Source organism: Podarcis liolepis, assembly GCF_965112155.1.
Source record: "Podarcis liolepis genome assembly, chromosome: 11".
Classification (NCBI taxonomy): Eukaryota; Metazoa; Chordata; class Lepidosauria; order Squamata; family Lacertidae; genus Podarcis; species Podarcis liolepis.
Genome location: NC_139565.1, coordinates 43,242,379 through 43,262,316, shown reverse-complemented (window position 1 = coordinate 43,262,316; position 19,938 = coordinate 43,242,379). Strand labels below are relative to the sequence as shown.

Below are 19,938 nucleotides of genomic sequence, written 5' to 3'. Positions count from 1 at the left end.
GCTCTCTGTTATGGGTATGTGATCCTTAGTCACTGATTGTGTCAGAACCTTTTATAGAATGCATTTTGCATTATGCCTCCAGCCACTGTTGCATAACACTGACCAGCCTTCAAGAACACTCCTTTATCCAATGACCTCTACAGATTGTCTGTAGAGGATTGTCTCACTAAAGAGGAAGCTGTTTGAGGTGAAAGGGGCCCCCCAATAATTAGAAATGGAGACCTCAAGTGAAATAAATCAATTTTCCAGTGTATAGAACCATAGAATTGTAGAGTTGTAAGGGTTAGGATATTTCCGTTCCACCTTAAAAGGGAGCAGGCTTTGTGAGTCACAGAGTCTGCGTATTTCCTGTTCACAGGAAGTTTATATTTTGTCTATGCTTTCGTTTTCTCTCTCTGTGCCTGAGACATTGAAGCAGGCAGTCATGTTTTCTCTTTGTTCTGACCAACGCTGAATAAAGTTGTAAATATGCTCTCCTGAGTACGTCTTTTGCTATGCGAACTCTGCTGATAGAGCGTGCACGAGTTCTGGAAAGATGGAAAGCTATTTCCGAAACTTTGTGTCGCTAATTGACTAATACTGCGTTATCTACGGGTGGTCGATGGACGTCCGGCATCGGCTTGGGGGCCATGATGGCTTTTGTCTCCCTGGCAGTATCCCAGCAGTAAGGGACGTGGGCGGCGCTGTGGGTTAAACCACAGAGCCTAGGACTTGTCAATCAGAAGGTCAGCAGTTCAAATCTCCGCGACGGGGTGAGCTCCCATTGCTCGGTCCCTGCTCCTGCCAAAGTAGCAGTTCGAAAGCACGTCAAAGTGCAAGTAGATAAATAGGTACCGCTCCGGCGGGAAGGTAAACGGCGTTTCCGTGCGCTGCTCTGCTTCACCAGAAGCGGCTTAGTCATGCTGGCCACATGACCCGGAAGCTGTACGCAGGCTCCCTCGGCCAGTAAAGCGAGATGAGCGGCACAACCCCAGAGTCGGCCACTACTGGACCTAACGGTCAGGGGTCCCTTTACGTTTAAGGGACCACACCCACTGCAACACAGGAATCTTTTGCCCAATGTGGGGCTTGTACCCGTAACCCTGAGACCGAGTCTCATGCTTTACCGACTGAGCTTGTTTTGCTCTGTCTTAAAAATGGAAAAAGGAATGTAACTCAAAATTAGATTACATGCAGAAGGTCCCAGTTTCAATCTCTGACACTTCTAGTTGTTGTTGTTTAAAGGATCACAGCATATTGTGACATCAGGTATTGCAGGGATGGCTAATGTATGACCTTCCAGATGTTGTCACACTACAACTCACACCATCCCTAAGTATCATTAACAGAATGTGGAAGCAATATGTTTCTATCTGATTTATTGGGCAATAATACACATATACACTTATAAACATTGAGGTTATTACATGCACATTCAAAGATCCATCATAGTCACAAATATCTGACAAAGAGCAACAATAAAAGAACTAAATTCATGAAAGTATCCACAGCACTATTTAAATAAACTCTCTCGTTATGCCTGCCAAACCACATTTATTTGACTAAAAAATTTCCCGGAGGAGCCTCAAATCTGACTTGCTTCGAAATGATCCATTGACTTACACAGGAATTGTTTGCACTTTTCTGTACTGCTGATTGTGTTGGCACTTCCATTGTGAACTCCCGTCTTCAGGCTGACAACTCAACCTTACAAATTGAAGCCAGTCTAAATGTTGGTCTACTGCAGCAAGGAAAAATTGGTTCAGCACCAATAACTACATCAAGAGGCCTAAGGGGCTGCCCCTAACTTATTTTTTACACTTTGATGACCAGTAAGAGTTTCCTCTTATAAAAACTCCACGTCTCCTACAGAAAGTTCATTTTAATTCCAGCTTCCTTCATTCTGTTTCCACAGATGCATTATTTACAATATTTGCTCTAGTGTTTTTACATAATCAGTAGCTCATATAATCTACTTAGCAGTTGAATCACTGTTTAAAATTGCTGTAAATCTGCCTGGGTTTGTCACACTTGAGATGTGTATTATGAGCTGTGGAAAGTTAGCTGGTGGTCTTTCCTGTGTAAAGGGAACCTAACAAAACTATGAGGGTGCAATCCTGCAGACAAGCGGCCTTAATCCCATTGAATTTGATGGGATTTATATCGCTGAAATATATGGTTTTAAGCCACCATTTAACACTGAACAAAGGGCGCTTAAGGGCATGGCTACATTTTCAACTGGGTAAAGGCAGCAATGCGCACTTACCAGAGAGTAGGGCCCATTGAACATAGTAGCATGTAACTCCAAGTAAACATACACAGAATTCAACTGCCTGCAAGTTTAGCTGTGTCTTGGATTGTGACAGTACAGCCTGATCCTAGGCCTGCTTACACAAAAATAAGTCTCACTGAATTCCATGGCTCTTACTTCCATGTCAGTATGCGTAACACTGTAGTCTTCATATTCAAAATTAATACTGATTTTAGTCCCTTTTATTACATTCATCAGTCTACCAGGATATCAGCTATAAAATTTACATTTCCTAACTTTGGTGGACTTCTGTCACCATACAATTCCTATGTTTTAAATGAATGAATATTTTGTGTAGAGCTTGCAGTTTTGAGATGACTCCTAGATTCATGTGTCCTTTCAAAAAAGTTTACATTCAACAGTTCATACTGTACTTTAGTATTCTAATGACAACTAAGCTATGTTCTTTAAAACATGTACACTGTACACAGTCTTATACTCTTTTCCTGAAGTTACAGACTGGATTCGGTTATTTGTTTATTACACATTACTATTTCCTTTGCTGGAGCAGATTGCTGAACATTCATTATAAATGTGAAGAAAGCACATCAGTTTTGAAAGTCCTGCCCATATAGGCTAATATCAGCGAGGGTTTAGCCATTTCGTTATTGGAGAGTTAATGGCTTTTTCTTTGACAAAATCCTCTTTTACAGAATTGCCATCACCGGATCCCATATCATTCTCTGAAAGTTTAAAATAGAGAAAGATTATTAAATAATTTCCCCCCATTCCTTTGTGTCTTCGTCTAGAACAGGGAACCGCTGGCCCTCCAGATGCTGCTGAACTACAACTCTATCTGCCCCAGCAAGCATGGTCAATGGCGATGGATGATGGGAGTTGTAGTTCAGCAATATGGGAGGACCACAGGTTATGCACACCAGATCTAGAAGATATTTGAATATCATGGCTACAATCATGGAGACCTTGTCCCTCCATCCTCTTCTGGTCTTCAGCTTAACAATGCATCTGGACATCATTCTGTGTAATATCTCCCACTACCATACATAGATCTAACCCAAACTTTGGTCTCCAGCTGTTTTTGGACTACAACTCCCATCATCCCTAGCTAGCAAGACCAGTGATCAGGGATTATGGGAGTTGTAGTCCAAAAACAGCTGGAGACCAAAGTTTGGGACACACTGATCTAACCAATCTGCCTCGGGGGTCCCTTCCAACTCTACAATTCAATGACTCTATGATTCTATGCCCTTCAACAGGGGTCAGCAAACTTTTTCAGCAGGGGGCCGGTCCACTGTCCCTCAGACTTGTGGGGGGCCGGACTATTAAAAAAAAAAGAACAAATTCCTATGCCCCACAAATAACCCAGAGATGCATTTTAAATAAAAGGACACATTCTACTCTTGTAAAAACACACTGATTCCCGGACCGTGAGAAGGTGATTGGGCTGCATCCGGCCCCTGGGCCTTAAGCTGCCTACCCATGCCCTTCAACAAGGCTGTGCATGCAAAATAAGTTACTTGCTCATGCAGCCCTGGAAAGGTGCATGTGGTTGTGTAGTTTGATGACTGGGTGTTATGGATCTCCAAAGCACAACTATGTTAATCTCTTGGGACAAAGGCAGCAAGGAGTCTTGCCGGCCAACAGATGCAGAAAGCCCCCAGGTTCCTCCCCTGGTTTCTCCAGCAGGGGTCTTCTGTCTGAAACCCTGGAGAACTATTGCCGGTCAACGTAGATGGCCATTGATCTGACAGCTTCCTATACTCAGATGCTCCTATCAGAAAGCTCCCCTGCATAGTGCCATGGTGCTCATACACAGCTCCTGTTCATTCAACACACTTGCACAGGAGGATGTTCTATTGCTTGGATGGGAACCTCCAGACATGGTTGGGCTACAACTCTCATCATTACTGGCTGTTTTCTATGCTGCCTGGAACAGACAAGAGGTGGAGTCCAACTACGTCTGAAGGGACCTGTTTCCCCAGTCCTGCTTTGAGAAATTATCACGTACCTGCATGTGGAATTAGCTTTAGTCTGCTGGGGGGCTTTGATGCAGCCAGTTGGAAAAATGAAAATTTCAGACATTTCCCAGTTACTCTGTCGCATATGCCAGACTGGCAGTTGCAGGTTCTTCGGCACTCCAGTCCATAGGTCCCATACGGACACTCTGCAAGACAGAAAAAGAAACAGCAGTGAATCTATTATGAATCCCAGGGGGTTGGACTAGATAACCCTTTGGAGCCTTTCCAGTTCTACAATGCTATGATTCTATGGATTCCTAATTATGGAAGACTCTGATTATATACCTTGAACCTCACTTCTCCCCCACCCCACCCTTAATGATTCAAAGATCTTCATAATAAAACAATTTGAAAAGCAATATGAAAGCAATACGAGAAGCAAAATAGCAACAATGCCAACATGTGTGTGTTTATATCTCTTCATATATTTTCCACAGTTGCAAGCATGTTAATAATATTACTTAATTATTTGCAAAATATATGTTCAGTTAAATTGTTTCCTTTGCCTTTCTTGAAGGCTAAACACAGATTTCAATCTTCTAAAAATATATAATCAGGAGGAACAAAGGCTGCTAGCTAGAGATAAACTGGTTGGAATTAAATAGTTATCTCTGCCGTGTCATGAAATAACAAATTGTTACATTATTTATTAGATTTATTAGGTTAGCGAGCTTTGTTGTGATTGAATTGTTGCTGCCAAGGCAAAGGAGAGGTGCTTGTGGGATTTTCTGCCTAAATTGCCAAAATATTTGCCAGGTTTGGGTCCCTTGCATTTTGGCTTTTTGGGACGGGTGTTGCTCTTTGCTGCTGTACCTCAAGCGGTAAAATGCCTTTGTCCAGCAGCCCTGTCTAGGGCTTTCCCTCATCACCCACCAGATCAGGACTCCTGTAGCAGTATGGTTTTCTCTCTCTGTATTATAATACAGAACATTGCCTACAGTCCTCTATATGATCTGCCTTAGTGTTTTTATCTACTGGAGATTTTTGGGAGTTTTAGATGGTAAACCATTTAAACCGCACTGCCCTCTCCCATTTGCTATGCTGGACCAAAGCATTTAAGCAGTGGACTAAACAAGCGAAGCTGGATGCTGTGGTTTACTGACAGAGGCTGTTTTGGTGTGAATGGAACAGGAAATGAAAAAGCAAATATTACAAGATGGCCTTTCCTTCTTACCACAAATAGTGACGGCCTCAGCTTTGTAGCTGAGTGGAGATCTGAAGCCATATCCCCGCACCCCAGCCAAAGTCTGACACTAACCGCTACATATTTAAAGCTTGATAATGTGCCAGGAAGACAACTAAAAGGTCAGTCCCATTGCAAGACGCTGGATGCTGCTTTGATGCAGCAGCAGAAAGCAATCCCACGCTCCTGAAATTAAAGCAGGCCGTGAAACGGGTTTTCATTTACCGTATTTTTCGCTCTATAAGACGCACCAGACCACAAGATGCACCTAGTTTTTGGAGGAGGAAAACAAGAAAAAAAATATTCTGAATCTCAGAAGCCAGAACAGCAAGATGGATCGCTACACTGTGAAAGCAGCAATCCCTCTTGCTGTTCTGGCTTCTGGGATAGCTGCGCAGCCTGTATTCGTTCCATAAGACGCACTCACATTTCCCCTTACTTTTTAGGAGGGAAAAAGTGAGTCTTATAGAGCAAAAAATACGGTACATCCATTTGAAATGCAAACATAAAGTCTCCATTGGCTAAAACACACATAAGAATTGTACTCCTATGAATCTCTTCTAATTACTCTTCACTTGCAGTGACCGCACCACCAAATATATTGTGCACAGGAGACTCAGGGGGCTTCCAAGCTGTTGCTATTTTTGAGTGGGATTCATCCACATGCTGGCAAATTCAGTGATGCAATTCAAGTTGGTTGGGAGGTCTTTCGCAACATAGCTGCCCCCTATCTCCCCCCCCCCAAAAAAAACCCCAAACTATTTGTTATATAAAAAAGTGATGAGGGCAGGAATGCATGGAAGTGCATGAGAAAACATGTGCTTGATGCAATGCCCCATAACCTCCCTGCAAACATATCAGAATGAATGCTCAATAAATCTCCAAAGATTGTCTAATCTCCCTGCAAACAAATTAGGAGAAATGAACAGTGAACAGGCTGTCTGGACTCTGGAAGCAACCTCAAAAGTCATTTAAGCCCTGCCTAAGAAAGTGGTTACTCAAGTGCCTCCTTCCAGCTAGGACTCATCACCTGCAGGGACATGCTTTCGTAGATGGGTGAGGAATTCTTGCATGTGAACCTTTTCAGGATCCCACACAACCCATTCCAGGCCTGCTCTTGCGTAGCTCTTTAATAAGCTATAATCAGGCTGCTTGGGAAAGAGTGTGGGAAACTGACTGCAGCACCTCCTCTGACTCCCAGCCCCTTTCAAACAGGTGATTAGCCGGTTTGAAGCTTATTTTACAGGAAGGTTCTCGTTCCCCGTTGGATCAAAACGTAAGCCTGCAAGCCTAAGCACCTAAGTAAATGCATGGGACCTGCAACATAATGTTGTCATGCCCAGTGATCCTATTCAGATTACTAGACACGCCATTCCATTCCCCCCCCCCCCACCTCTCAGTCAGTAGTCCAATGTTATTGTTGTTGTTGCAGTTCTACAAACTTTGGATTCTCCCAAGCCTCTGGTGCATAGAGACCACTCCTAGAGACCATGAGGCTTTCGGTTCCCCACAACAAAATATTTGAGGGGCCTGGGCCCCCGCAAAGTTGATGGGCATTCCCATTCAAATGGTGTTTGTGCACTGCGCCATGTGATCAGTTTTGCAGGGTGGGGCTTACCTGGGCCCCCACAATATTTTTTTCAAGTTGGCACCCCTGGTCTGGCGTACTGATAGTGCCAGTTATAACATAAGTTCACTATCAGTGATCATGTTTCCACTGACTTACGATCTGCAGCGTACATTTAAAGCATACCTATGCACATTTAAGCAAATGGTTCCCCAAAGAACCATTCCTGGGAATATAGTTCCACCCTCATAGAGCTACAGTTCACAGCATCCTTAACAAACTACAGTTCCCAGAAGTCTTTAAGGGAGAGCCACGGGCTTTAAATGCACAATGGATGCACTTTTAGTGCAAAGAGAGTGCTGAGAACATCAAATGAGATTAACTCCCAGGGAATATGTCTAGACTTTAAGGATGCAATCCTTGCAATCCTATGTATACTTACCTAGGAATGACCTGCCTTCGTGCACTGTCTATATTGGCTCATGTGCAAGCATGCTAACCTGCATTTCAAATCACTTAGGCCATCAGAATCCTAGAAATAATAATGTCTTTTTTGGTAGCCAGCTTTGAGGAATCCAAAAACCAGCTTCTGAAAGCTATTACCCCCTAGGCAGAAACCATAAGGACATGTACATTTTCATAGAATCATAGAATTGGAAAAGACCTATAGAGTCATCTAGTCCAAACCCCTGACACTTCAAGAATCCACCATGGGAGTCTGTTCCACTTTTGAACAGCTCTTTCTATTGGAAAGTTCTTCCTGACGTTTAGTTGGTGTCTCCTTCCTTATAACTTGAAGCCATTGGCTTGGGTCATAGCTTGCTCCATCCTCCATGTGACAGGCTTTTAGTTATTTGAAGATGGCTATCACATCTCCCCTTTACCATGCTAAATATGCCAAGTTCCTTCAACCATATCTCATAGGGCTTGGTTTCCAGACCCTTGATCATCTTGGTTGCCCTCCTCTGCACGTGTTCCAGCTTGTCAATATCCTTCATAAACCATGGCACAGGTGTGATCTCACCAAGTCAGAACAGAGCTGTACCATGACTTCCCTTGATCAGAACACTATGCTTCTGTACATTTCCAGGCACCTAACAATCTGTATATTAGGTTACATATTAAGCAGAGTAAAAGTAGTAGATTGGACTAGTGTATACAACTTCAGACTGCAGGTGGGAGAATGCAATTTTAAAATGAGCTCCCTGTATGTTATAGTGGTTAGAGTGTTGGACTAGGGCCTGAGAGACCAGGGTTCAGATCCACATTTCATCATGAAGCTCACTTGGGCCAGTCACTGCCTCTCAGCCTAACCTACCTCAAAGGGCTGTTGTGGGGATTAAAAGAAGAGGGGCAGAACCATGTATGCTATTTTGAGCTCCTTGGAGAAAAGGATCGAATATAAAAACAATCAAAGAGAAAGAAAAGGGAAAAAAGACTCTGCCCATATATGTCAAACTAGTATCAAACTAGTTAATTAGAGAAAAACATTTTAATATGACACAGCACTCAGCATTTTTTTAAAAAAAGTTCATGCACACCCCATGGGCTGTCTGAAGCGGAACAGTCAAAAATTGTATTACCTTTATCTGACAAAGTACGTACATTGCTTCTAACAAAGTCGGTGCCAATAAAGGCTGTGTTTCTGACAGTACAAAACACCTGTTAGGTGCTGGGGAGGAGGGGGGGGAGAGGCACCTGCAGGGATCTGAAGGCTCACAGCACCCATCTTGGTGCTATGGAAGCTATGCACGCCTGGGATAGCTTTTTCTGGTTCACAAAAACAGATTGCATCCAATTCAATGTGATTCTGAGTAGACTCATTGGCATTAATAGACCTAAATTAGTTGTGCCCATTAATTTCAATGGGTCTGAGTATGACTAATGTTGAATATCACCCTGTATCTTCACTGCTGGGTGTAGGGTCTCACCCCACAAATCTTTTGTACCACAACTCCTGTTGTGGAGCGCACTACGTTCTCTTGGTCGTCTATGCTCCTGGTCAGACATCTTCACCTAGGACCACCCTCCTGAGAGTTTTTCCCTCTGTGCATCTCTCCCAGTCAATCACTAAATGTTGTTCCTGATAAAAGTGTCCTTTTCCAAATGGATAAGACCTGGGTAGTTTCTGGAAGGTACGGGGCTAGCATAAGAGTCGGTTAGGTTTAAGACCTACCTCAGCCTTAGATTTCGCTGGCAGCCTCAAGCAACCCTGCCTCAGCCTCCGTTTGCAAAACATAGAAATTACGACCTACCTTACCAAACTGTGAAATGAAAGCACTAGACAAAATATCGATTTAGCAATAAATAACCATTTGTGTCTGTCTCCATCTCAGAGAGGCTTTTGCTACGCCAGGATAATTCAAATGTGGATGGGTGTTGCTGTTGCTTTCAAAATAAAGAGTACTAATTGTGTATTTCTGGATGAAATCACCAGCCACTACACATGGAGAGTAGTATCATCCTAATTGTCATGACTGGCAGTTTTATCCAGCGACTGTCCTTTACCTTTGCAGATACCGAACTCGTCACCAAAATCATCCTCTTCGGAAAAAAACTGGCACTTCAATCCGGGGCCACATTTCACGCCGTCCATCCCTGCGACTGTCCGGTAGCACGTCTCTCCCAAGGCTGCAGCACAGACTCTGCAGCAGCCGCAGTCATCCAACACCTGCTTCTTACAGTGCACCAGGCTTTTGCATTCACTGCTGTTGCAGGACTCGGGGCAGTCCACAGCATACTTAGTGCTCCAGGTAGGTCCAGCATTCGTGGGTACCAAAAAGAGAGTGAAGACCAAAAAACGATTCATGTCTTTTGGTGCTAGGTGCACGGTTTCCACTGCAGAAGAGCAGGTTGAGAAATTTAGCTCTGAGGTCTTCTGCTGCTGCTGGGACGTAGCAGTGAAGGACCAGAAGTAGTAGCTGGGAGATCAGCTTGCAGTTTTTTGAGCCTTTATACAGCCTACTGCTCACCAGGCCTGCCGTCGTCAATTTCCTCAAGCTGTCTTCTTGCCAGCCTCCCTTGTTTTACTTTGCGAAATCCAGGATGAAGGTTGGATTAGCACGCTGCTGCCATCCAGGAATTGAAAAGCCTGAGCTGATGTAATCTGTTATGTTTAGTTGGGTTGTTTTCCAGTGAGGGCTGAAAACTCTCATATCCGTCTCAAATGCTCAAGGATGTCTGCCAGAAAAGTGCACGGGGGTGGGCTGGGGAGGAAGAGCAGTAGTAGGTTACATACCTTTCCTTCAGGACAACATTGGCTCGATCCCCCTGCAAATCACCCTTTTGACTCACAAAAGCAGCTCCCGAAGTCAGAAAGAGAGATCGTATATCTAACTACATAGCTGCCATGGTCAATTCGTTTTCTAAACCCCTGCTACCAACCTTGGTAATATAAAGCGATGTCTTGTTACTTTAAAGTAACCTTCCCTGACCTAGTGCCTTCCTGATGTTTTGGACAGTAGGTCCCATCAGTTGTGATCCAACTCTCTGGATCCTCTCTGGAGGAGCCCAGGTTGGAGAAGGGCGCTTTAAAGAAAAAATATGGTAGCACACCTGCTAAAGGAAACTCTTATTTGGAGCAAAAAGAATAATCCCGTCAACATTTAGGTTAGGCAGTTAACTGAGGCACTGAGTTCAAAGAGACATGCCAAAGACAACATAGTAAGATAGGTGTCAAGGTCTTGTGTTTTCACCTTCAGATATCTGACAGTTATCAGTTCAGTATCTTTTGGCTGATTTGCTGTTCCCAAGAGCAGAGGACCAATATATGGGCATGATTCTCTGCCCAGGCTCCAAGTTATCTTAAGGCCACAGGGAAGGGCTGGAGCTGAGCGTTAGAGCATCTGATCTGCATGCAGGCAGCGTCAAGTGCGTGCCAGGTGAGGCTGAAACAACACAACCTCCTGCTCCTGAACTCCATTGACTCTGGTGGAGAAATTTCAGGTCGTCCATTGGAGAAGGCTAAATGTTCACATTTCTTTCTGTTCAAATGGCATTCAGGCTTTCAGAGCCATTGCAAGGAGGAGCCAATAGAACAGCTGATCAAGCTCAGGAGGTAGGACAGAGATACTCTACTCATGAGAATCATGCTGAAGAGAAATAAATCTTGGAAGGCGATGGGCCTTTCTTACTTCTAATTAGGAATTTGAATCTTTTCACGTTTCTATTATTAAGTGCCACTTAAAGCAATTTTGAACATGACAACAGTGGGGAAGGAGCATGACATGTAAGTGCTGTTCACTGCTCACTGCCTCACTCCTGCCTGTCCCAGAGACAATCTCCTCATCCTCGGCGATGGACACTCCACCAGGAGAGATGCAAAAGTTTCATTTTGTACAATGGTGGGGAATTCACAAAAGGAAGCACAAGACCTTTGGAACAGCTGCTTCTCTTGAGTCATCATGAGCCACCCTGAGAGTCTCCTTGGATGTTCCAGAACATAAGAACCACACCCGGAATACTGGTCAAAACACACCCGGTGTACTGTGTCCAATTTTGGGCACCACAATTTAAGAAGGGTGTTGACAAGCTGGAACACGTGCAGAGGAAGGCAACCAAGCTGGTCAAGTGGCTGGAAACCAAGCCTTATGAGGTACGGTTGAAGGAGCTGGTTATGCTTTTCCTCTGGAAAAGAGGAGACTGAGAGGAGATATGATAGCCATCTTCAAATATCTCAAGGGCTGTCACATGGAACAGGGAACAAGCTTGTTTTTCCCCTGCTCTGGAGGATAGGACTCGAACCGATGGTTTGAAGTTACAAGAAAGGAGATTCCGACTAAACATCAGGAAAAACTTTCTAACAGTAAGAGGTTTCCGGCAGTTGAATGGTCTCCGTTGAGAGCTTGTGGACTCTCCTTCCTTGGAGGTTTTTAAGCAGAGGTTGGGTAGCCATCATGGATGCTTTAGTTGAGATTCCTGCATTGCAGGGGAAATCTTGAATACAAGAATGACAGAGGGCTATGGGGATTAAGAGTCACAAACATACCAGAGGTTCTTTGGGCATGGGTATTTCAAGTGATTGCAGATTTGCTATGCAAATTCAAGAACATCTAACTCATCCAGAATGTGGCATCCATGGTGTGATTTATTTTCTTTTAAAATAGAAGCTATTACCCAATTGTGGCTTCCAAGGAAATACAAAGACGTTTGGAACCAGTTTGGAATGTTGGAATGTTGGTGATGATGACTCACAGAACCTCTTCCCCCTCCCTTTGCTCCTTTTCTCTGGCAACCCAACTGGCCCACCCAGCGCCCACACCCTTCCTCTCCTTCTGTTCCTTTGGCCTTCTCCTTGCCAACAACTTCTGAAAATATTGAACTATTGTCACGGAGCAAAGTATGCCAAACTGAGTGAATATACACAAAGCAGGTTTTATTCCTAGCCTTTATTGTGAGCCCAGAATGTGCACTTCTGCACTTCCTAGGCCGTCGATTTCAGCTTTGCCTTGTGCGAAACATATGTGGTTTGGAGTCAAGACAACTGATTTTTAATTTTAAAATTAACTTTACAAATTTATAAGCCGCTTCAGAGCTGAAGCTACCAAAGCACTGTAGATAAGACGCGAGAGGTATAAAGTGACGTCACATCAAAAGAGGGCATTTATACAACCACTCCACGTGGTGAAATTTGGTTCACCATGATGCTGGACTATCCTAAGCCATAAGAAGAGAGGCAGCTACTTTACAGTGAATCAGAAAATTGGTTGGCATAGCTTAATATTGCCTGCACTGACTGGTATTGGCTTTCCAGGATTTCAGGTAGGGGCCTCTCTCAGTCCCTCGTGACTGTTGAGTCCCAAAAGACCTGCTCCCTGACTTGCCTGCCTTTTCCCACCTGCCCCAGGAGGTCAGGGCCCTGACTGACTCCAGCTACAGAAGCTGAGGCTGCTGAAAGGGCTAGAGACCCTCTTAGCTGTGAGTCCTGGAAGACCTTACAGGCCTTTTTCCACCAGGCCTGGGAGGACGGGGCCCTGACTGACTCCAGCTACGGAAGCTGAGGCTGCTGAAAGGGCTAGAGACCCTCTTAGCTGTGAGTCCTGGAAGACCTTACAGACCTTTTTCCACCAGGCCTGGGAGGGCGGGGCCCTGACTGACTCCAGCTACAAAAGCTGAGGCTACTGAATTGACTCTCGGGCTGGAGCATTGTTTGTGTTGTGTTGTGTTGTGTTGTGTTGGGGCTGCTGCTGTGCTTTTTTTGCATCTTTATTTTAGATCTTGTGATTTATGTGGAAATCGTTCAGTTTGGTTGTGTATTGTTTTTATTTATTGCTTGTGACTATTTCTGTTATGCTGCCTTTATGTATGTGGTTCACCTTAAAAGCCGTCTTGAGCACGGTTTGAACTGTGGAAAGGTGGAATACAAATGAAATGATGTATGCATGTATGTCAGTCATGTTGGAAGTTGCCAGGGATAGAACCTGAGAGCTCCTATGTGCAACAGCAGATGCGCTACCACTAACACCACATGGGCAGTGGCATCACAACGGGGGGGGTGCGCCCCAGATGCCATGTCTGCGGGGGTGACAAGAAGTCACCCCGCCGGGGCTCGTGGCGGCGCAAGCAGCCACCGTGCCACTGTAGCCACATGTGAAGAATCCTCCATTCACAGCTGCAACAGCTATGTACAGCGCATGTGTGGCGTCGCACACATGCGCTGTAAGTAGCGACACCGCACATGTGCTGTATAGCGGTTTGCTGGCGGTGGCACTCCAGCGCCGTACGGGCGGTGCCAGGATCCCTCCGATGCCACAACAGCCACAAACAGAGGATCCCGGCACTGTTCGTACGGCACTGGAGTGCCGCCGCCGGCAACCACTATGCAGCGCATGTGTGGCGTCACTACATACGGCACATGCGTCATACGTAGTGACGCCACACTTGTGCCCTATGTAACTGCTCTGTAACTGCCTGCTTGGAAACAATGTCATTTCATTTTTATTCGAGCAGCTGATTCAGGTGGAAGCCAAAATGTTTTGCAACATAAATAAAAAATACTGTTTTGTTAATCACAGTAATGCATATAATATTTCAGAGATTAGTTGAATGACATGCTTGCATGACATGCTGTTTGATGCTGTGTGTGTGTGTGTGTGTGTGTGTGTGTGTGTGTGTGTGTGTAAAATGCACACACACATTTCCATGCAACAATGTCTTTCTGTTATGGACGACTGCGCTGCTCCTGGCGTCTTCTGCAAATATATTTAGGAAGTACTCATTGTGTAAAATACCAAACAATATCTGATGGGATGAAAGAGATTGCTGGCACTTTTGAGCTTCCTCGAGGAAAATATCCTAACGAGGTGATAAAAATAGAAGTGTGAACACAGATGTGGCCCAAAAAAAGGAGAAACTTTTTTTTAAAAAAACAAACAAACAGCCCACCAAATTCAGTCACAAACTCTTCTGGAACAGATCCAGTAGTATGTAGAATGAAAAGCTGCCCATATTACAAGCAGCAAAAGAAATATTATTATTCAACACAAATTATGTTAAAGAAAGCAGGATAAAAGAATGTAATATGTACAGTTAATTACGCTGGGTGAAATAATGGAGACACAAGTTAAAATACCTTTAGTTGAAGGTAGGGATGGCTGAATCTCAGTTTCTCTCAGTTTCTCAATTCTCCAGTCTTAACTTCAATTCTCCACATTTCCACATCAGTTTACAATTATCATTATTTTTACAAGTCACCATGAAAAGTCATCAGCGTTTTAGTGTGAATTTCTCCTATTATATAAATTTATGTACACCATTCCCCACAATATAATGCATTTTATGTTATTTTCTCTAATATGCATTTTTACGTAAACTTTATCCTAATGTGTGCAATTTTGTACACATTACTTTTGCTGGCAAACTACATTGCAAAATTCGTAGACGTGCAAATATCAAAGGATGTCAGAAAATGGTGCAACATTTGCAACCAAGGACAGGATCCACGGAAGCTCTCTTTCATTCACAAAAGCCCTTGGTCACCTGCTAACACCCCTCTCTCCATCCAGGCAAGCAAAAGGTGTTATCACAGGTACCACACATTCCAGCCATGCAAAAGCAATCAAGGAGAGTATCGGGCATGACTGGTGATGCTGGGAGCCTGGGAGAAAATAGCATGGGAATTCTGTGGGGAAAGTCCTGAGGGATTAATAGAAAGATGGGGGGGCACATCCAGTCCTTGAGCCTGAGGTTTTTCTCTCCCCCACTCAAAGAAACTGAGTAGGTTCTACTCATTTCATCAAACCTGAAAAGATAAATTATTATTTTTGATGCATACATCATTTATTTATTGTTTATTATACAGTACATATTTAATATTTTCACTGAGTGTTATAACATATAATAGCCATTTGGACATCTAAAAACTATATTAGCTGATTTCTAAACTTAGGTGCATTTGAAGAAACCATTCTTCACATTCCAGACCTCGCTGAGCCTTCCTGTCACTTCTTTTGTGCAAAGCTGTGAGCACAATATACTACGTATAAGAAACAAGAGTAAGGAAAGCTACTCTGTGAATTCCAGAAGAAGATTCCAGGAACAGAAGACTAAAAAACAACAACACCCAATTCCCTCCTTTGGTATTATTTCTCTTGTGACTTTTCAAAGAGTTATTAATTGTGCTTTGTTTCATGTGACACTGTGGCTCAAGATTATCCGGTAAAAATAGATGCAAGAGGAAAAGAGATTTGGGCATTTAGATGCTTTCTTGACCACAGCAGTACCATGTGAAGGTTTGTTTTTTTCGTCGGCTGTGGGAGGGGATGTAGATATTTCTGAAGTCAAGAATCCCAGCAAGGTTAAAAGGCTTGAATCAGAATACAATTGTATTTTTAAAGTTACTTTTGAGCCTGCTTCCAGAGTGTTGCTGTTTTGCGGGCAGGATTCAATTATACACTGTCAAATTCAAGTTGCACAGGGAAAGTGGATTTGGTGGTCTTGCGCAACAAACCCACTTCCCAAAAAAAGAAGCAGCATAAGAGTTTTTGTGGTAAGGAAAATGATTTGAAAATGCACTGGAAAGTGTGGAATAATAATGGCTTCAGGTTATATAACCTTCCCACACATTCTTCCTCCAAGTATCATCATCCATCCAGATACACATTTGGAATAGTGATGGGCAAACTAGCCTCTGTTTGATTCGAAATGAGTCACCATTGTCATGGTTTTTAGACAACCTGAGAAAGCAAAACTCACTTTCCCTACAAGTATTTAATTGTCTTTAGTTGTACTGCATTAAACTGGCTAAAATCTGGGCACAGAATTCCTGCTCACACAGACCTACGCCAACATCCCCAAAGGAGGACATTTTAAGGCTCAAAGGGCAGGGGCAGGAAATAAGTTGTGCAACCCCAGAGTTCATCTACCCAAGCTCTATGGAGTTTCCAAACCAAGCTCATAACAAAGGATTGCACTGCTATGTTTTCTTGACCTCTGTAACTTACAATGAGACATTAGAAAGAAAAGAAAAGATGTATTCGAAGATGCTTCACTGCTTGGTAAAACGGTTGCAATTTTTGAAGAGCCCAAGCTTTTTTCTTATGCTGTCGGTCTCCGGCAGTCCTATAAATGTTTGTTCATATCTAAGTCCCACTGTGCTCAATGGGATTTGTTCCCAGGTTGATGTGCATCGAATTGCATAAGAAGAGCCTAGCTGGATCAGGCCAAAGGGTCATAAAGTCCAGTATTCTGCACTCACAGCAGCTGACCAATGAGAAGTCCACAAGCCGAATGCAACAGAACCTTCCCCCCCTGCAGTTTCCAGGAACTGACATTAAGAGACATGTTGCCTCTGACCGCAGAAATAGAAGATTTATGCTATAACAGTCTTTATGCTATAACAGTCCAATTCCTGGAACTAAGCGCCACTGAATACAGCTGGGATTTGTCATAGGCCACTGCTATACATCGAAGGCTGTGTCTGACGGTATCATTTGTACCCACATGAGTCAGAAGGAGGAGGTTGTGGTCAGCTTGGTAATTTCTCTGTCACATCATGACTCTCTTCACCTGGGAGACAGCACACCTCCCGGGACATCCTGTTACCACCGCACATTGCTGCCTCTGTCCCCCTCAGAAGGGAGTCACCTATCACTGGATGTCAGGGAACTGACATCGGAGCCAGAGGCGGAGGGAAGGCTCTCAAGTGATGCTGGAGAGGGACCCAGCAGGGAGAGAGGCAGCTCATCAGCGGGGGAAGGAAATCAGCGCAACACCAGGGATAAAGGGGGGCCGATGGGGGAATCGGCAAGAGGGCTCCAGGACTCTTCGCTGGACACCAGCGGGGAGAGCATGGGTCCTCCGCTACCCGCGCCCACACTGCGCAGAAGACTTCCGCGCAGGGAGAGTAGGAGGAGACTTGGCGTCAAACAGCTTTTATGCTGGAAGAGGTTTAAGGAACGCCCACTGACGGATTCTGCTAGCGACTGAGGCAGCCACGAAGTGAAGGGCTGTCCAGACAGAAAAGGTTTAACAAGCCAACTTAGCCAGGAGTGGCGGCAACTTACGCACGAGTAACCCCTATATCCATCACACCACCACTCTCTTCCTCCTCTGGGGAGTGGCAGGAATTGTTTCGTACGCTGTACCTTCCACAACCAACTTGGTGTATTCTGAGGTTTGCAACTGCCTTCTGGCCCATAGTCAGAGCCCGGGGTGAGGGCATGGGATCAGTTTTGCAGCTTCTTTGTGGTGAGCATCAGAGAAGGCCTGGAGCCTGGGCTCTGCCTGTTAGAAAGCAAATAAACGACTGGAAGACACATAGCAGTAGGAGGGCCAGAATGTTGGACTACGATCCAGCACACCAGCACTCCAGTCCCCACTAAGCCCTGAAGCTCACAGGGTGACCTTGGGCCAGTCTCTCTGCTTAATCTACCTCTCAGGGTTGTTGTGGGAGGGGAGAACATGCACACCACCTTGAACTCATTGGGTGGTAAAAGGTGGTAAGCAGAATGCAATTAGTACATTAAAAGGGGGGCAAAAGAGAACCAAGACTTGCATAAAATTTGCATGTGTCAATTTATACATACAGAGACAAATTTGCAAATTATTCATATAATTTAAATAGAAATACAGTACGGAAAACCAATAATTTTTTTTTAAAAAAAGAAACATAGCATGTATGCTATTGTTTAATTTCTCTGTTTTCTGGCCTGTTAAAATACCTTGGCAACTGCCTCTTAAAATCCCATGGGTAAATCTGAATAAAATAATCTAAAAACCCAGCAACATTTGTTCTTGCAGCTCTGCTCTGTAAACATCTCTTACTACCCTCAGATCACGTCACTAAAGAGGAAGCACCCTTTGACGGCACTTTTACATGGATAAATGACCTTTGCTTGGAAGATAAACCAAAGATTTATCCCATCAGCAGTGGACAGGTTCCATTCTCAAAACACCACTCTTCCAGGAAACAACATTTGTGGCCATGTCTACATTGTCTGTTGAGAGCCAGATGTGAATTGCTGTCAACAACAACAAAGAAAGAAAGGGAAACAAACCCTTCATGGAATGAAATGGGCTTCATGCAGTGACAAAGAGAATGAGAGAGAATTTCATTACCATCCTGTTCATAAAGTGCAGAATATCGTGTGTACATTTAATGCCAGCTTGTCTCTCTGCTGATTCCCATATTTCCCTTGTAAATGGTAAAGTCATTAGAAGCTTATTTAAAAGGACTTCAGTCCTGACCACAATTAGGCTGCTGAAATCCCACTGGAATTAATGGGATTTAAGTAGCGCTCTGCAGCATTTTCAGCCAAGGCAATGGATAAATTTCCTTTGTTACATTCATATTTATCATTATGCGAGGACACATCATACAAATAGTACTCAGCATTACAAAATAATCTGGAATGAAACAAGAAGGCAGCTAAATCATGCAAACTATCCTGGTTAATGCACATAGGTAAAGGTAAAGGGACCCCTGACCGTTAGGTCCAGTTGTGACTGACTCTGGGGTTGCAGTGCTCATCTCGCTTTGTTGGCCGAGGGAGCCGGCGTACAGCTTCCGGGTCATGTGGCCAGCATGACTAAGCCGCTTCTGGCAAACCAGAGCAGTGCACGGAAACGCCGTATACTTTCCCGCCGGAGTGGTACCTATTTATCTACTTGCACTTTGACGTGCTTTCGAACTGCAAGGTTGGCAGGAGCAGGGACTGAGCAACAGGAGCTCACCCTGTCGCGGGGATTCGAACCACTGACCTTCTGATCGGCAAGTCCTAAGCACTGTGGTTTAACCCACAGCGCCACCCACGTCATATCACATATCAACATTAATAAACAACTGTTTATCAATAAATTACCAACAACCAGCCCAATTTAATTTCACACAGTGGTGATGAAATGGTGCTTCTTAGGGATGCTACTAGCCCAGAGATGGAAAGAAGAAAGAGTCCCTACCAGAGAGAAATGGCAAACTAAGCGGTTAGACTACGCTGAAATGGCAAAACTGACTGGAAAACTCAGAGACCAAGAAGACAAGAAATTCAAGAAAGAATGGGAAACGTTTATAATTTATTTAGGAGACCACTGTAAGCAGATGAAAACATTAGCAGGATTTTAATCTCACTTGTAATGTAACAAATAATATGGACAATATGGATAGACATAGAAACAATGTCTGGGTGAAAATCGCTGAAATGTCTGGGGAAAATCTGGACATACCACAGTCCATGTCGGAAGTCTATATTTTGGCTAATTCTCTTTAAAATAGCTCAAAAAGCTGAACAACTTGGCAAAAAAAAAAAACCCTCAACAACTTTCCCCCTTTAAAAATATGGCAACCCTATTATACATTGCAATCATATAGAGAAGCCCTCCTGACTACCCCCGTCCCCATATTGTATTTTATGTTCAGTTCCTATGCAAACCAAGGCTTTTTAGCAGGGTGAAACAAATCATTCATCCAGAGACAAATTACTAA

At 43.9% G+C, this 19,938-nt stretch overlaps 1 protein-coding gene across 1 annotated transcript; it reads right to left on the bottom strand.

Annotated features, from left to right (window-relative positions):
• Positions 1-1,343: 1,343 nt before the first annotated feature.
• ESM1 (endothelial cell specific molecule 1) lies at positions 1,344-10,111 on the bottom strand. Its single transcript, XM_083466319.1, has 3 exons — positions 9,528-10,111; positions 4,260-4,415; positions 1,344-2,973 (listed from the first exon to the last, which is right to left on the bottom strand). Exons 1-3 carry the CDS (start codon positions 9,826-9,828, stop codon positions 2,873-2,875), a joined length of 558 nt encoding a protein of 185 aa, XP_083322445.1. The 5' UTR covers positions 9,829-10,111; the 3' UTR covers positions 1,344-2,872.
• Between the last annotated feature and the right edge of the window lie 9,827 nt (positions 10,112-19,938).